Here is a 19,757-nt window from a genome sequence, read left to right as displayed (position 1 = left end):
AGCATTTCATTGTTGGGGGCTTGATGCCCTGGAGCCTTTGCTCAATTAAGTTGAGGGCTTGATGCCCTGGGAGCCTTTTTACGCTCAAATAAAGTTGAGGGCTTGATGCCCTGGAGCCTATTTACGCTCAAAGATTGGTACCACATGCATGATTAGAAGATTAAGTTGCATAGTCAAGAGGTTAAGTTGTCAAGTTATCGAGTTGTCGAGTTGTTAAGTTGTTAAATCATGAAATTGTTTAAAGCTGTGATTCTTTATATGAACTATTAAAGAAGTGAATTATGATATATTATTATCTATGATGAATATTATGATGATTACATGATGTTGTCTATGAGTTGTTAAATATGATTGATGATGCTTATGTTGTTAAATGTAATTGATGAATTATATGCTTAATATTATTGTTTGTGAAATCTCACCCCTTCTGTTTGCCCACCATGGATAACTAACAGGTAACCAAGAATAGTTGATGTCGTGTGAGCTTTCCTTCTCGTGTGTCTTAGGTGCTCTGATACGTAACGGGATGGGAACTTTGTTATTCCTTTTCTATTCCTTACGTATTGTTTTTGAAGCTTTATGACTAGTTTTTAGATTGGATTTTTATGCGACATTTATGAAGAGGCCTTCGTGCCAAAGACTGTTTTAGTTATTGAAATAAATTCCGCTGCGAAGTATTAAAGATCTTGTATTTGAATTTTAAAGGATAAATAGTTATTTATTCAGTTTATGATTTTAAGAAAAGAATGTGACATTTCGTTTATGTTGAAAAACTCTGATTATTTATGCGAAATTTTTATGTTGGGAAAACAGGGTGTTACACTCTCTCTCTCTCTCTCTCTCTCTCTCTCTACTTAACCGCTGCAATTAGACTCTGAACACTACTTTAGAAGCTGAACTCTATCAGATTTTGAACAATGAATTATGTTTTAAGAGAATAAAAAGAAAACACAATTCAACCTCCCCCATCTTATGTTTTTCTCACCTTCATTTGGTTTCAAGAGCCTTGGTATGTTGTCTTAACACTTAACAGTGTAACACATAAAGATCTGAGAAAAACATGGCTGACGAAGTTCCCATTCCTAGAAATAATTTTGTTCATTATGACTATGGTACGTCTGATGAGAAGAAATCCGACTCTGGCAAAGCTCCAAAGTTTAATGGAAACCCTGAAGAGTTTTCTTGGTGGAAAACAAATATGTATAGTCATAACATGGATTTAAATGATGAGCTTTGGGACATACTTGAAGATGGTGTTGGTGACTTGGTCCTTGATTAAGAAAGAGTTGATGTTGATAGAAAGAAACACATTCCTGCTCAGAAGAAGCTTTACATGAAACATCACAAAACATCACAAGATTAGAGGAATCATTGTTGCTTCTATACCTCGCACCGAGTACTTGAATATGAGTGACAAATCTACTGCAAAGGCAATGTTTGCTTCACTTTGTGCAAACTATGAAGGTAGTAAGAAGGTTAAAGAAGCAAAACCTACTATGCTTGTTCATCAATATGAGTTGTTCAAGATGAAAGATGATGAAAGTATTGAGGAAATGTACTCAAGATTTTAGACTTTAGTCTCTGGACTTTAAATATTAAAGAAAATCTATGTAGCTTCTGATCATGTGAGCAAGATACTGAGAAGCTTACCTGCTAGATGGTGACCTAAGGTTACTACTTTTGAGGAAGCTAGGGATTTAAACAGTACTCTAAGTGTTGAAGATCTTATGAGCTCTCTCAAGGTTCATGAGATTAGTGTAACACCCCGTTTTCCCAACATCAAAATTTCTTAAAACATAACATTTATCAGAGTAAGCATCAAAACAACGGGATATCACATATAACGTAATCCGACGGTTAAATAATAATTTAACCAATATCTTAAACATTGCAGCGGAAAATCATAATCATAATTCATAAAACGTTTTGGCACGCAGGCCCAACAAGTATCTCAAAAGAGTTAATCAAACAGAAATTATCATAGCAGTTCACGTAAGAGAATGAAGCATGTTATAGCATATAACCCCATCCCGTTACGTATCAGAGCGACCTAGACGACACAGTGAAGGCAAGGCCACTCACGACGGCAACTGCACACTAAGCACGATCACCTGCAAGTTACCCATACGAAGGGCAACATTTTCAAGCAGAAGGGGTGAGATTTCATAATAAAATAACATTAATCAATGTAATTGTGAATCATAAATTAACATCATAATCATTCCATTATTAACTTTGCATAAATACTAAACAGTTATCACGTAATCATATATCCAATCATTATCAACAACATAACATAATCAATAATCACTTATCACGTAATCACATATTCAATCATTATCAACAAGGCATCTTAATCATGACAATGTGACAATGCTCTTAGACTCCTTATATGCATGTGGTACCAATCGTCATCATAAGTATTAATATACTTTAATCGTGCGGAGGACAAAGCTCCTATAAAACGTGCGGAGGACAAAGCTCCTATTATTCGTGGTGAGGACTAAGCTCAATGAGATGCTATGCATGGACACTTATGAATAAAAACATCGTAATCAACATATCAACATGCATCCAATAATTTGGAGCTAACTTCATCATAAACTTATGCACTTAGTTAAATAACGGAAGCAGCATAAACAGGTCACATAAACAAGATGATATCATTATGTCATTAGCTTATAAATATCAGGAATATCAACCTTCGTATCTTGCATGAATATACAATACATTAGTTCATGTCCATTTAATATCAACATAACTTAAACAACTCTACAGACTGCATTAAACGTCAACATTAGGTCTTAATACCAACTAGGGGTTCGCTCTTGATCAACACGTGCGACACAGATCGCACAAACACTCAAGCAAGTACATTCTGGTTGTACTCGCGAGGCGAGAGTTCTTACTCGCCATGGCGAGTACCACTCATCTCCCAAACTAACGTTGTTCTGGGTTCCCTCTGATCCTACATTCATTCCTAATCAATACTAGGTATGTTCAGGCACCCTATGACATCCAAGGTCCAACTAAAAATGTCGAAACACAAAATATGACATGCACTCTGCTTAGGCTCGCGAGGCGAGAAAGGGTTGTTCGCCATGGCGAGCTGTATCACACAACTCGCGAGGCGAAGGGAAAGGGCTCGCGTGGCGAGCGATGAAGTTCATCACTCGCGAGGCGAGGATCATCGCTCGCCAAGGCGAGCGATGAACAGAAGCTCGGGCAGGCTAGGGTTTTTCTCAAAAATCCATCATACGACATGTTTCAAAGCTTGGTTTTGATTCCAGAATTCATCCTAAACATATTCTAAGGTTAAAGGACGGTTCTTTCATCAATCTAAACAAGTTTTACCGTTCGATCATCAATTTTTAGGGTTTGACCTAATTCCAAAACTTTTCTAAATCAATCCTAACTTTGTCAATTAATCATCAGAATTACAGCAATCAACGTTATTGAATTATTAGTCTCACCCTTACCTTGTTTGAAGAAAATCGCAACACTCTTCCTAGGTTCCTCTAGACTTGGCTTTTTCTCCCTTTTCTCCAAAAACAGTCGTACGTACGTTATGTTTTTCTAAACTAGGTCTAACCTTTATATACCTCCTCTTAATTACTTATCTTATCTCACTTTCTCCCCCGAAACTATCTAAAATATCAAAACAGCCCTCAACTAAATATTTTATATTATTTTCAAATCTTTATTCTATTTAACAATAAAATATTTCTCATATCATAATCAGATCCTCCAAAACTCATAACTTATCACGTCATCAATCAAATCACTAAATTTACCACAAATCATCAAAACATATCAAAATCATGCATATACTATATAATTATAATATAATTGCCTAAACTCGATTAAATAAACGATTAAGCGAAAGTGGGCGTTACAATTAGTCTCAATGGACATGATTCTGTCAAGAAGTCAAATTCTATAGCACTTAATCCAAAGGGAAGCAGCCACAAGCTCTCGAAGCAAATGAGTCTGGAGAGGAGTCACCTGATGGAGATTCTGATGAAGACCCTGCAGCTGTTGAGAAGATGGCAATGCTTTCAAACAAGCTTGAGTATTTGGATAGGAAGAACAATAAGTTCTTAAGCAGAAGCAGTGGCTACAAAGGTTCTAAGAAAGAAGATCAAAAGGGATGCTTCAACTGTAAGAAGCATGGACACTTCATTGTTGATTTCCCTGATCTTAAGAAGAGCTTAATGGCTACCTGGGAAGGTCTTGATAGTGAATCAGAATCTGATAAGGATGATGCTTCAAATGAAGTCAATCTAGGTGTTGGGTTAGTAGTTACAGTGACTTCATAAGTTGAACCATAATCAGATTCTGAAGATGAAAATGAAGCATATTCTAAGATAGATTCCTAGAGAAGAACTTATTGAGTCACTTAAAGAGCTTCTCACACACTTTGAACATAGAACTAATTAGTTGAGTGATTTAAAAGATAAATATGTTGCTTTGATGAAACAACAAGAATCAACTCTATTGGATCTAAAAGCATCTGACGAAGGACTTAGAGGTTTTGACTTCATTTGTAAAACTTATGAAGACAAACTCAACTTTCTTTGTCAGAAGCTTCAAGAAAAATGTGAAGGAAAACGTTTAAGTAAATATGCAATTGCTCTTGATGATTTCATTATATCTAGCATTGACAGAAGCAAAGTAGCTTCTATGATTTTTAGCATTTACAAGAACAATGGTAAAGGGATTGGGTTCTCAGAAGGGAAACCTAATGAAATATGTCTTAAAGCATGTTGTGAATGCATTAAAGGAGGATTGAAAACTTTCTTTGTACCTGAAGGTGCTAAGGTTGAAACTGTTGCTAAGTTAGAACCTAAAACTTCTAGTTCTAAGACTAAGAATATTTCAAAGTCAAAGAACAGTAAGCATAAGGCAATGACAAACTCTGATTCTAATACTCAAAAGATCAAGATTCTGAAGAGTTGTTAAGTCATAAAGATATGGGTACTCCAAGGACCCATAAAGATATGGGTACCTAAATTTGAAATTGTAATGTTAGAGATATGCCTAAGGGTAAAAGAGGATCACAAGTCATGGTACCTGGAGTGTGGTTCCTCACGACACATGACAGGAGAAAAGTCTATGTTCCTAACCCTAACAATGAAAGAGGGAGGGAATGTAGGATTTGGAGGCAACCAGAATAGCAAGATCATTGGATCAGGAACTATTGGTAACTCTTTTATCTCTATTAATAATGTGTGGTTGGTAGATAGTCTGAAACATAACTTACTTAGCATCAGTCAATTTTGTGATAGTGGTTATGATGTGATGTTTGATAAGACCAATTGCACAATAATCAAAAAGAATGATAAGTCCATAATTTTTAAGGGAAAGAGGAAAAATAATGTCTATAAAATTAACTTCTCTGAACTGTTTGATCAGAAGGTAGTTTGCCTTCTATCAGTGAATGATAAGAAATGGATATGGCACAAGAGGTTGGGACATGCTAATTGGAGATTAATCTCTCAGCTTAGAAAGTTACAACTTGTCGAAGGCCTTCCAGATATTGACTATCATTCAGATGCACTTTGTGGTGCTTGCCAAAAAGGGAAAATTGTCAAGTCTTCTTTTAAAACAAAATACATTGTTTCAACCTCAAGACCTTTAGAACTACTTCATATTGATTTATTTGGACCAGTTAGCACTACATTCATATATGGAAGTAAATATGGATTAGTCATTGTTGATGATTATACCAAATGGACTTGGGTTAAATTCCTTAGAACTAAAGATGATGCATATGATATATTCAGTAACTTCTGCATTCAAATACAGTTTAAAAAAGAAATAAAAGTTTTAAAGGTCAGAAGTGATCATGATGGAGAGTTTGAAAATGAGCCATTTGAAATTTTTTGTACAAAACATGGAATTCTCCATGAATTCTCTTCTCCTAGAACGCCACAGCAAAATGAGATTGTAGAGAGAAAGAATAGATCTTTACAAGAAATGGCTAGAACCATGATTCATGAAAATAATTTGGCTAAACATTTTTGGGTAGAAGCAATGAATACAACATGTTATGTTCAAAATAGAATCTATATCAGACCTATATTGAATAAAACAGCATATTAACTCTTTAGAGGAAGAAGACCAAATATCTCTCACTTTCATCAATTTGGATGTACATGTTACATTCTAAATAACAAAGTCTACCTAAAGAAATTTGATGCCAAAGCCCAAAGAGGAATCTTCATAGGTTACTCTGAAAGGCCAAAGTCTACCTAAACAAATTTGATGCCTTAGCCTGGCCATTTCAGCACCATGTCTTTGTTGTTCGGTGCTTATTCTTTGAACTTTGGTTTGCATCCATGCCCACCGTTCATCATTATAGTTCCCACCGGCATCTTGTTTATGGTGCAAGTGTGCACCTACCTCCTCTTCATCACCATCATCTTGTACCTACTCCTTTGCTTGTCATCTTTAAAATTGATGCCATGGTTCTTCGTTGTTGCTTTCTTTTTCCCTGCACTACTTCTAAAGCTTTTCAATCTCCTTGACTTTCCTTTTTGATGCCATTGACCTAGTTGACTTGGTGTGGGTTTTGTGGAAGGTTAGGGTTTGGTAAGGTTTTGGTTTGGAAAGGTTGATTTAGTGATGCGGTTGGATTGTAACACCCCGTTTTCCCAACTTAAAAATTTCATAAACATTTATCAGAGTAAACAACATATAACGGGATATCACACTTCTTAAAATCTCAAATAGATAAATAATAATTTATCCTTCATCAACAAAATAGCAGCGGAATTAATTCAACATCATAAATAGTCTTGGCACGCAGGCCTCATAAAAGTCATCTCATAAATTCAGTTAAGCAACATGAAAACAACACATCAGCAAAGGAAAGAGAAATAGCCACTAAAGATCCCCTCCCGTTACGTATCAAAGCAACCTAAGACTCAGTGAGGCAAGGCCACTCACGACAGCACATCAGCAACCTACTCTGGATTACCTGCAAGTTACTCATACGAAGAGCAACATTTCCAAGTAGAAGGGGTGAGATTTCACAAAACAATAATATTAAGCATATAATTCAACAATTATAATTAACAACATAAAACATCTTATTATTCAACATTGATAATAATATATCATAAATCACTCCATTCTTTAATAATCACAACTTAATCATTTTATCATCATCGACTCGACAAATGCAACTATGCAACTTAGACCTCTTATATGCATGTGGTACCAATACAGGGCATCAAGCCCCCATCGTTATTTGAGTATTAATATACTTCCAGGGTGTCATACCCCAAATTTTGACCTAAGGTCCCACTAACACACGTCCCCGAACTCGGACCAGACTCACGTTTCAGTAAAAAATTCGGCAGGGAGGTATTTTGAAATACCTCATAAAGTTCCGAATCGGGCCCTCTTCTCTCAGTCTTTAATTATTTATTTCCATCTTTTATTTTTTTTATTTGTTTATTTTATTTTATTTTAGAAATTCTAATTTTAATTTTAGTCCAAGATTAGATTAAATTTTTCTTTTTTATTTATTTTATTTAAAACCAAAAATATAGATATAATCCTTTTATTATTAATTTTTTTTTCTTTTTATTAAATCCCAAAATTGTCCAAAGTCCCAAAAATGTCCATGAGTCCCAAGAACAGTCCAGGTTCATGCGTAACAAATCACGAACCATCATCCTCATCCTCATCCAGTCTGTTACGCGCCTATCTCCGTCTCAATCTCCTAAAATCTGCAATTTTTGTAACAAATCCTTGTCCCCAAACAGCACTATAAATACATAACCTGCATAACAAAGAAAAAACACAACAGAATACGGGAACAACAGAATACGGGGACAACAGAACACGGGAACAACAAAAAACAGAGGACGGCATCGCAACACAACACACAACAGAAGCCAGAGAGACGCGCATAAGAAGCAAAATCGCACAACACACACACAGAGGCGCACAACCGCAACACGGCAACACAACAAACACATCGCACAGAACCGGCACGGCAACACAACACACGCACACACACACAGGAGCAACACGACCCCAAGCACACAGCAGCGCAAGCCAACACCATAACAAAACCAGATTCACGGAAAAAACAAAAAGAGGTAGTATTTTCTTCACCTTTAGATCTAGGTCTCTGTGTGTATATTTTTGAACATCTAGGTTTAGAAGTGAACGGAGGGAGAGAAGTGGAAGAGAAAGAGCGAAAAAAATAAAAAAAAAATAAGCTGTTAGGGTTCCGGCGCGGTGGCGCCGCCGCACTGGCCGGCCAACCACCGCCGGAACCCCCATCCCCTTCGCCGGAGAAGAAGAGAGAGAGGAGAGCTAGAGAGAGAAAGAGAACGGAAGAGAGAGAAGGAGGGAGAAGAAAATGAGAAATTTAGGGTTTACAACCCTTATATATCCCCCAAACGGGTCAACCCATGACCCATGACCCGCGACCCGGTTCGTTTCCTTAAGCCCAATTCTTTTTTTCTGCTTTCTGCACACCCCTGTTTACCACTGCACCCCACCATGTGTTTGGACCTTTTTTTTATTTCTTTTTCGTATTTATTTATTTTTCTTAGCATTTTAATTTTATTGCAGACCTTAGAATGTAAATAGGCTTTTTATGTAATAGTCATAGATTTTATATTTCTAACTTAGGGTAGCCGCGCTTTTATTCTTTATGCTCCGTTAGTTTATGTATTTATTCAAAAATCACAAAAACATGCAAATAACCAAAAAATCACAAAAAAAAAAACATTTTTCCATAATAAACCTTGATCCTAAATCAAGTGATCGTCCTTTTTTCATTTTATTTTCTCAATCAAATATCAATCAATTTAATCATACTTCGAGTTATCTTTTTTTTAATAAAAAAACACAAACAAATTCTTATTTGCCACTTGGCCTTTATTTTTAAAACCTTTTTCAAAAACTAATAAAAAACACAAAACCAATCAAACGTCGTTTTCTACCCCGAACTACGAGGTTTTGATCCCTCACGGGTACGTAGGCAGAGGACCATGTCCTTCCAAATCAATAAAAAATGTAGATAATTAGGCCTTTATTTTTCCACTTTAATTCCTTCTTTTCAAAAATAAGCAAGCAAGTTATAGCACACTAATTAAATAAAATCAAGAGGTTCCCGTAGAGTACTACGGACATAGAGGGTGCTAATACCTTCCCTTTATGTAACTAACCCCCGAACCCTAAATCTTTTCAAATAGGGGTAGTTTGAACTTTTTTCCCCTTTTCTTAATAAAATTAAATGTTCAGTCGTGAAATATTTAGTGAGTCAAAAGCTAATCAAATAGCCTTGATCTCCAAAAATGACGCGACAGAAATGGCGACTTCACTGGGGACCCCCCCCTAAGAGGGTTGAGCCTAACTTGGCTTTATTTAATTCTTTGTGCTATAACTTGCTTAAAACAAAAACAAAAAATAAAGATGGAAATAAATGTATATATCTTTTATCTTCTCTCTTTCTTCCTTTCTTTTTAAATATGAGTGGTGAGATAAAGCCCTACACCCGGGTTTGAGAGAAACATAAGATAGGACGGTGGTATAACCAAAGTGCCTTTCCGAGAGTCAAGTCTCGTGTTTAGGTTCATGTGGTATAACCCCACTCAATGGAGGGATCTTGAAAGTAATTTGTGTTGGCATGAATAGTCGTGTTGGCATTATATTTTCAAGTGACCGTCGAAGTTGAGAACCTTTAGTTACCCTTAACCCATCTTAGCCTTTTAGGACGTAGTGCGGTGGCTAATCAAGAGTAGTCTTGAATTAGTTGACACGCGATACTACACTCAAATGAAACTTTCCTACGGATATTATTGGATCAAGAGTAGTCTTGTAACCTGATAACATTCGGAGGTAGTTGATGACTTTGGGAACTGGATAGAACCCGTGATACAGGTACAAATGAAACCATAGTCCTTACCAAATGGGGGTTATTACCTTTAAACTCCAACATGATGAGCTTAACCTACGCATAATCATGCATACATGCATTCATTCATAATTTTATCTTTTTTCATCAAAAAATATCGAAGGGCTTATACTTGTTTTTGTAAATATCATAGGCATGGAAAGAAGAAATACTAGGAAGTTTACATTCAGGAAATTGGATCTAGAGAATTTAAAGAAGCTTGCATTTGAAGTAACTAGCTTGGAGAACTTTTGTGATCGTCATGGGAATTTGCTTGGTGTCCTCTGGACAAATATCGAGAAGGGGTGCTTGGAGACCTTGGTCCAGTTCTATGACCCTGCTTACCACTGTTTCACCTTTCCCGACTACCAGCTTATGCCTACCCTCGAAGAATACTCTCACTTAATTGGCCTACCCGTACTTGATAAGGTACCTTTTACTGGCTTAGAACCCTTTCCCAAAGCTGCCACCATTGCAAATGCCCTCCACCTCAAAACCTCTCTCATAAAAGAAAAACTCACCCTAAAAGGGAATCTCCCAAGCTTACCTACTAAATTTCTTTACCAACAAGCCTCCGATTTCTCCAAAACAAACAATGTTGAGGCCTTCTACTCTATCCTAGCTTTACTCATCTATGGCCTAGTATTATTCCCAAATATTGATAACTATGTTGACATCCATGCCATCCAAATTTTCCTCACAAAGAACCCAGTCCCCACATTGTTAGCTGATATATATCATTCCATTCACGATCGAACCCAAGTAGGTCGTGGAGCTATCCTTGGTTGCGCACCCTTACTATACAAATGGTTTACCTCTCACTTACCTCAGACCCACTCCTTTCAAGCCAACCCAGAAAATCTCTCCTGGCCCAAAAGAATCATGTCCCTTACCCCATCCGACATAACCTGGTACCGTACCACTTGTAACTTCACGAACATCATTGTCAGTTGTGGAGAATACTCAAATGTACCCCTTCTCGGTACGCAAGGAGGAATAAGCTACAATCCTATCCTTGCCAAACGTCAGTTCGGATGTCCAATGGAAGCTAAGCCAGATAACATCTACTTACAGGGTGAATTCTACTTCAACCATGAAGATCCCTCAAACAAAAGAGGAAGATTTGTCCAAGCATGGCATGCCATTCGCACACTCAATAGAAGCCAGTTGGCGAGGAGATCAGACTCTTTACAGGGGTCTTACACTCAATGGGTCATCAATAGAGCTTCCGATCTGGTCTTACCATATCATTTGCCAAGGTACCTATCTTCAACAACCCCAGCTCCGGCTTTACCCTTGGCCCCCGCAACTGTGGAGGAATGTCAAGAGAAGTTGGCCCGATCGGAATGTGTGGGTGCTACCTGGAAAAGGAAGTATGATGAAGCTATGCTCAAGATGGAGACTATGAGTGGTGAGATAGAGCAACAAGAGCATGAGGTTCACAAGTTGAGACGACAAATAGTAAAAAAGAATGTTCAGATCCGAGCTCAGAGCACAAGGCTATCACAATTTATCAGCGCAAGGGAGCGTTGGGAGTTCTTCAAAGATGCACATTCAGATTCTGATGAATAGTCTACTTCAAAGAGCTTGAGAGTTCCCAGTTTTTCTTTTATTTTTGTTTTTAGCTTTAAGTTAGATATTTATCTTATTTTTTTGCAAAGTCTATCCCTTGGCTTCGTTTGTTTAGAAAGGGAATTATCTTATAATATGCGAATTATTCAATGGAACTCTCAACTATGATATTTACAAAAATACTTTCATAAGTCCTTCGATAAAAAATATATACGTCTATTTTTGCATAAACATCATGCATCATCCTGCATTTCATAGTCTCAAATCAAAGTCTCACACAAACTTCCTTTTCCAGAAAAAGGGTCAACTCGTTTCATACGGTGGCCCCACGTATCATCTACAAGTCAACCCGTACTCACTACACTCGAGCAAACGTAAAGAAGAAGATGGATTATCTTGAGCAGGAAAATCGGGTACTTCGTGAAGAAATGACAGTCATGCAGACTAGGATGGACGAGATGGCTGAATTAATAAAAACAATGGCAGAAACTCAGACTCAAGCTCAAGCACAGATTCAAGCACAAGCGCAAGCATTGGCACAAGCGCAAACTCAAGCTCAGGCCGTAACAGAAGCGCAGGCCCGATCACAAGCACCTCCACCCCCTCCTCCTATCAGAACTCAGGCCGAGGCATCTTCTTCTTGGACGCTATGTGCTGACACTCCAACGCAGTCCGCTCCGCAACGTTCCACGCCTTGGTTTCCACCTTTCACTGCTGGGGAGATATTTCGTCCTATCACTTGTGAAGCTCAGATGCCCACTCACCAGTACACGGCTCAGGTACCCCTACCTGCCATGAGGGTCACTCCAGCCACCATGACCTACTCAGCACCTGTGATACATACAATCCCGCAAACTGAAGAACCTATCTTTCATTCAGGGAATGTAGAGGCTTACGAGGAAGTAAGCGACCTACGAGAAAAGTATGATGAACTACGCCGAGACATGAAAGTCCTCCGTGAAAAAGGGAAATTTGGGAAGACTGCGTACGATCTCTGTTTGGTACCGAGTGTGCAGGTACCTCACAAATTCAAGATTCCAGACTTCGAGAAATACAAAGGGAGTTCTTGCCCTGAGGAACATCTAAAAATGTATGTGAGAAGGATGCCTGCGTATGCCCAAGATGATCAGATTCTTATTTACTACTTCCAAGAAAGCTTGACCGGCCCTGCTTCAAAATGGTACACAAACCTAGACAAAACAAGGGTTCAAACTTTCCGTGACCTTTGTGAAGCTTTTGTGGAACAGTACAGTTACAATGTAGACATGACTCCGGACCGAAGTGATCTCCAAGCCATGACTCAGGGAGATAAAGAGACGTTCAAAGAGTATGCCCAACGGTGGAGAGACACCGCTGCCCAAGTCAGCCCACGAATTGAGGAGAAAGAGATGACCAAGCTCTTCCTAAAAACTTTGAATCATTTTTATTACAAAAAGATGGTCGGGAGTACACCAAAGAGCTTCGCGGAGATGGTTGGTATGGGAGTACAGTTAGAAGAAGGAGTCCGAGAAGGACGCTTAGTAAAGAATACAACTCCTGCCAGTGGGACCAAGAAGACCGGGAACCATTTCCCGAGGAAGAAAGAACAAGAAGTCAGTATGGTGACTCATGGAGGGCCTCAACAAACTTATCCAGCCTATCAACACATTGCTGCCATCACACCCACCTCTCACCCTTTTCAACAAACAAATAACCATCCTCAAATACCACAATATCCTCAAATACCACAATATCCTCAATTCCCACAAAATCCTTCACCACAAAATGTCCAACCACAAAATGTCCAACAACAAAATTTCCAACAACAACCATACCAACAACAACCATACCAACAGCAACCATACCAACAATACCCATATCAACAATACACTCAACAAAATTTCCAACAACAACCTTATCAACAACGCCCACAACAACCTCGACCACCAAGAATGCCGATTAACCCAATACCAGTCACCTATGCAGAATTACTTCCCGGCTTACTCAAGAAAAACCTTGTCCAAACTAGAACAGCTCCTCCTATCCCAGAAAAACTACCATCTTGGTATAGACTTGACCAGACTTGTGACTTCCATGAAGGGGGCCGTGGCCATAACATTGAAACTTGTTATGCCTTTAAAAGCACAGTGCAGAGGCTGATCAATGATGGAAAAATAACTTTCACAGACTCGGCGCCAAATGTTCAAACAAACCCGTTGCCGAATCATGGTGCCGCAACAGTCAACATGATCGAAGATTGTCAAAAGACTTGTCCCATTCAGAATGTTCAACATATCAGAACACCCTTGGTTCCGTTACATGCCAAGTTATGCAAAGTCGACCTTTTTGAGCATGATCATGATCTCTGTGAAATATGCCTTATGAACTCCGGAGGATGTCAGAAAGTAAAAAATGATATTCAAGGGCTTCTGGACCGAGGAGAGCTTGTGGTCGAAAGGAAGTGTGATGATGTGTGTGTAATAACTCCCGAAGGACCTTTGGAGGTATTTTATGACAGTCGAAAGTCAACTATCACCCCTCTGGTGATCTGCTTACCGGGTCCACTGCCATATGCTTCTGAAAAAGCCATTCCATACAAATACAATGCCACCATGATTGAAGAGGGTCGTGAGGTTCCAATACCGCCTTTGTCTAGTGTGGATAATATTGTTGAAGACAGTAGAGTTCTGAGGAATGGGCGCGTTGTTCCCATAGTATTCCCAAAGAAGATTGATGCTACAATAAACAAGGAGGTTCGGACTAAAGATGCTGGTATCGCCAAAGAAGTGGATCAACCCAATGGGGATGGTACAAGTGCAGAGTTTGATGAGATTCTCAAGTTAATAAAGAAGAGCGAGTACAAGGTTGTTGACCAACTGATGCAGACTCCATCCAAAATATCCATAATGTCTTTATTACTAAATTCTGAGGCCCATAAAGATGCATTAATGAAGGTTTTAGAACAAGCTTTTGTGGATTATGATGTAACGGTGGGTCAGTTTGGCGGAATAGTAGGGAACATCACTGCATGCAACAACTTGAGTTTCAGTGATGAAGAGCTCCCAGCAGAAGGAAGGAACCATAATCGGGCGCTGCATATATCTGTGAATTGTAAAACCGATGCTTTGTCAAAAGTGCTGGTGGATACTGGATCATCTTTGAATGTATTGTCCAAAACAACTTATACCCAACTCGCTTACCAAGATGCACCTTTGAGACGAAGTGGGGTAATGGTGAAAGCTTTTGATGGCTCGAGGAAGGATGTCCTTGGAGAGGTGGTTCTACCTATCACAGTTGGGCCACAAGTTTTCCAAGTTAATTTTCAAGTCATGGACATTCAAGCTTCGTATAGTTGCCTACTGGGTCGACCCTGGATTCACGAGGCAGGGGCTGTCACATCCACGCTGCATCAAAAGCTGAAGTTTGTAAAGAATGGGAAGCTAGTAACTGTAAACGGTGAAGAGGCTTTATTGGTGAGTCATTTGTCATCTTTCTCTTTCATTGGGGCAGACGATGTCGAAGGGACACCTTTTCAAGGGTTTACTATAGAAGATAAGAAAACCCAGAGGAATGAAGCCTCTATCTCGTCTCTGAAAGATGCTCAGAAGGTCATACAAGCAGGAGGGTCCACAAGCTGGGGAAAGCTAATAGAGCTTCCAGAAAACAAGCACCGAGAAGGTTTGGGTTTCTTCCCATCTACTAGTTTGTCCACAGCAAAGAAGGGCACTTTCCACAGTTCGGGCTTTATCCATGCAATCATTGAAGATGATCCTGAAAGTGTGCCACGAGGTTTTATAACGCCAGGAGTATCCAGCCACAATTGGGTTGCTGTAGATGTTCCTTTTGTTGCTCACTTGTCCAAGTAATGCATTTGTCTAGTTTATGCTTTTCTTTTTAAAAAAAAAAAAAAAAAAAAAAAACATCCTTTCGCCCCGCCCCAAGCGAAAGTAAGCTTATCTAGGGCTTTTTATTTCAAGAAATTATTATCAATAAAATAAAAACGTCGTTTTTTTCCCGATGTTTTGTCTCATTTTCTTTTATACTTTTCTGAAAAGTGGTAACACAAAAAACCCAACATGAATTTTCAAAAAAATCTGCATGTACCTTCTTTCTAAAAATCATCCATCACATGTGCAGATTAGAAATCGACGAACCCGTTGAAAAACATAACCCTATGATCTCTCCCAACTTTGAGTTCCCTGTGTATGAGGCGGAGGAAGAAGAGAATGAAGAGATCCCTGACGAAATCTCTCGACTACTCGAACAAGAAAGGAAGACCATTCAGCCTTATGGGGACGAACTAGAAGTGATTAACTTGGGCACCAAAGAAGACAAGAAAGAAATCAAGGTTGGGGCATCGCTCGAAACAAGTGTTAAAAAGCAAGTGATAGAGCTCCTCGAAGAGTATGTTGATGTGTTTGCCTGGTCCTACCAAGATATGCCGGGTCTAGACACTGATATTGTGGTACATCACCTACCTTTGAAACCTGAGTGTCCGCCAGTCAAACAAAAGTTGAGAAGAACACGTCCCGACATGGCTCTCAAAATCAAAGAAGAGGTACAGAAACAGATCGACGCTGGTTTCCTCATCACATCAAATTACCCCCAGTGGTTAGCTAACATAGTGCCTGTTCCAAAGAAAGATGGTAAGGTCAGAATGTGTGTTGACTACCGTGATTTAAACAAAGCTAGCCCGAAAGACGACTTTCCTTTACCTCATATTGACGTGTTGGTTGACAGTACTGCCAAGTCTAAAGTCTTCTCATTCATGGATGGATTCTCCGGTTATAATCAAATCAAGATGGCACCCGAAGATAGAGAGAAAACATCATTTATTACACCTTGGGGCACTTTTTGCTACAAAGTAATGCCGTTCGGTTTAATCAATGCAGGAGCTACTTATCAGAGGGGTATGACTACTCTTTTCCACGATATGATACATAAAGAGATTGAGGTCTATGTGGATGATATGATAGTCAAGTCGATTACTGAAGAAGACCATGTCAAGTATCTACAGAAGATGTTCCAGCGCCTGAGGAAGTACAAACTTCGTCTAAATCCCAACAAATGCACTTTTGGTGTCAGATCCGGAAAGCTTCTAGGTTTCATTGTCAGCCAGAAAGGCATCGAAGTAGATCCTGACAAAGTCAAAGCCATCAGAGAGATGCCTGCTCCGAGAACAGAAAAAGAAGTAAGGGGTTTTCTTGGACGACTAAATTACATCTCCCGGTTCATTTCTCATATGACTGCAACTTGTGGGCCGATATTCAAACTACTCCGCAAAGAACAAAGTATTGTGTGGACCGAAGATTGCCAGAAGGCTTTTGACAGCATAAAGAAGTACTTGCTAGAACCACCGATTCTCATCCCTCCAGTTGAAGGAAGACCTTTGATCATGTACCTAACAGTGCTAGAAAATTCCATGGGTTGTGTGCTCGGACAACAAGATGAAACCGGAAGAAAAGAGCACGCCATTTATTATTTAAGCAAGAAGTTTACTGAATGTGAATCTCGCTACTCCATGCTCGAGAAGACGTGTTGTGCTCTAGCCTGGGCTGCCAAACGCCTCCGTCATTATATGATTAATCACACTACTTGGCTGGTATCTAAAATGGATCCAATCAAGTACATATTTGAGAAGCCCGCTTTGACAGGAAGGATTGCACGGTGGCAGATGCTACTATCTGAATATGATATCGAGTACCGTTCCCAGAAGGCAATTAAAGGCAGTATTCTTGCTGATCACTTAGCTCACCAACCACTTGAAGACTATCGACCTATCAAGTTTGACTTTCCTGATGAAGAGATTATGTATCTAAAGATGAAAGATTGTGACGAGCCACTATTCGGAGAAGGTCCTGATCCAGATTCAGTATGGGGTTTGATATTTGATGGGGCTGTCAATGTATACGGCAACGGCATAGGGGCAGTACTCCTTACTCCTAAGGGTGCTCACATCCCTTTCACAGCAAGACTCCGGTTTGACTGCACGAACAACATCGCTGAATATGAAGCCTGCATCATGGGTATTGAAGAAGCCATTGATCTAAGAATCAAGAACATCGAAATATATGGAGATTCAGCTCTTGTAATCAACCAGATCAAAGGAAAATGGGAAACTCTTCACGCAGGACTAATACCTTATCGAGACTATGCAAGACGTTTATTGACCTTCTTCAACAAAGTGGAATTACATCATATCCCTCGGGATGAGAATCAGATGGCTGATGCCTTGGCTACTTTGTCTTCAATGATCAAGGTGAATCATCACAATGACGTGCCACTAATCAGTGTCAAATTCCTTGATAGACCCGCTTATGTGTTTGCCGCTGAAGCAGTTTTCGACAATAAACCCTGGTTTCATGATATTAAGGTGTTTCTCCAAACTCGAGAGTATCCTCCTGGAGCATCCAACAAAGATAAGAAGACTCTCAGAAGATTATCTAGTAATTTCTTCCTGAATGGGGATATCTTGTACAAAAGAAACTTTGACACGGTCTTGCTCAGATGTGTAGACAAATATGAAGCTGATTTATTGATACATGAAATACACGAAGGATCTTTCGGAATTCATCCTAATGGGCACACAATGGCTAAAAAGATATTGCGAGCAGGCTACTACTGGATGACAATGGAATCAGATTGCTACAAGCATACCAGAAAGTGTCACAAGTGTCAGATATACGCCGACAAGATTCATATGCCGCCAACTACACTCAATTTGCTTTCCTCTCCGTGGCCTTTCTCTATGTGGGGCATTGACATGATCGGAAGGATTGAGCCCAAAGCTTCAAATGGACACCGTTTTATCTTAGTGGCTATTGACTACTTCACTAAGTGGGTTGAGGCCGCATCATATGCCAATGTGACCAAGCAAGTAGTGGTCAAATTTATCAAGAATCATATCATTTGTCGCTATGGCATCCCCAACCGGATCATCACCGACAACGAAACAAATCTAAACAACAAGATGATGAAAGAATTGTGTGATGATTTCAAGATCGAGCACCATAACTCTTCACCTTACAGACCCCAAATGAATGGTGCTGTCGAAGCTGCAAATAAGAATATAAAGAGGATTGTCCAGAAGATGGTGGTGACTTATAAAGATTGGCATGAAATGCTTCCCTTTGCATTACATGGATATCGTACTTCTGTACGCACATCAACAGGGGCAACCCCTTTCTCCCTGGTATATGGCATGGAGGCAGTACTTCCTGTAGAAGTCGAAATTCCATCATTGAGAGTCCTAATGGAGGCTGACTTATCAGAAGCTGAATGGGTTCAGAATAGATACGACCAGTTGAATCTAATCGAAGAAAAGCGCATGACAGCCCTATGTCACGGACAGTTATATCAAAAAAGGATGAAACAGGCCTTTGACAAGAAAGTTCGTCCCCGTGAGTTTAAAGAAGGTGATCTCGTGCTCAAAAAGATTTTCTCTTTCCAACCAGACTCCCGAGGCAAGTGGGCTCCTAATTATGAAGGGCCATATGTTGTTAAAAAGGCCTTCTCAGGTGGTGCCATGACTCTACAAACCATGGACGGTGAAGAACTTCCACGACCTGTAAACACGGATGCAGTCAAGAAATACTTTGTCTAAAAACTTTAAAAGAACAAGCTCGGTAAGTCGAAAACCCGAAAAGGGCGACTTAGGCAAAAATGAGCGTCTCGGTGGACTGAAAACCCGAAAGGGCGGTCCAGGCAAAAATTAGAGACAATAAACAGAGATCATTATCCTGATAGAGTGAAAACCCGAAAGGGCAGTCTATGCAAAAAAAAAAAAAAAAAAAAAAAAAAAAAAAAAAAGAGACAAAGTAACTGCATCCAGTCGAACACAAATACACTTGGGGCATACCTGATATCAAAAGTATTCGAGCCACAAGATAACGGATTTCAAAGTTTGTTAGAGAACGATAGGGTTATGAAGTTCAACGTACCTTTCCATTTTTAAATTACCATTACTTTTCAAACTTTGTAAAGAACTCCATGAAGTCATGCCATTGGCATAGCGTCATTCGATCAATAAACTTTGAGCCTTTACCTCTCTTTTGATTCCCATTTGTTTTGTTTCACGAATTTTTCCTCTTTTATTGATGATAATATTTTGAAACAGATTTCTAAAACATTATATAATAAAAAGCATAAACAAATAGATACAGCTTGGCACTCGGGAGTAAAAGAGACATATATCAACTCAAGAGAGGTTAGATCCTGCTAAAAGCGTGGCTCGACACTAAGGAAAGTCTCTGAATAAACAAATACAAAAATAATACAAAAAAGC

General features: G+C 39.2%; 1 protein-coding gene across 1 annotated transcript; it reads left to right on the top strand.

Annotated features, from left to right (window-relative positions):
* Window positions 1–11,880: 11,880 nt before the first annotated feature.
* Window positions 11,881–19,256, top strand: LOC112416606 (uncharacterized). Its single transcript, XM_039827914.1, has 3 exons — window positions 11,881–13,275; window positions 13,330–15,303; window positions 15,684–19,256. Exons 1-3 carry the CDS (start codon window positions 11,881–11,883, stop codon window positions 19,074–19,076), a joined length of 6,762 nt encoding a protein of 2,253 aa, XP_039683848.1. The 3' UTR covers window positions 19,077–19,256.
* The last annotated feature ends 501 nt before the right edge of the window (window positions 19,257–19,757 follow it).

The sequence above is a fragment of the Medicago truncatula genome, chromosome 7 (genome assembly GCF_003473485.1).
Source record: "Medicago truncatula cultivar Jemalong A17 chromosome 7, MtrunA17r5.0-ANR, whole genome shotgun sequence".
Taxonomy (NCBI): domain Eukaryota; kingdom Viridiplantae; phylum Streptophyta; class Magnoliopsida; order Fabales; family Fabaceae; genus Medicago; species Medicago truncatula.
This window is presented reverse-complemented; position numbering and strand designations above follow the sequence as displayed.

Bases quoted from the DNA above. Each gene is read 5' to 3' on its own strand.
- LOC112416606 (XM_039827914.1), top strand. From the start codon at position 11,881: ATGGATTATCTTGAGCAGGAAAATCGGGTACTTCGTGAAGAAATGACA. The intron at 13,276-13,329 runs GTCCAACAACAA...CCATACCAACAG, and splicing joins AAAATGTCCAACCACAAAAT to CAACCATACCAACAATACCC. The intron at 15,304-15,683 runs GTAGATGTTCCT...CCTGTGTATGAG, and splicing joins CCAGCCACAATTGGGTTGCT to GCGGAGGAAGAAGAGAATGA.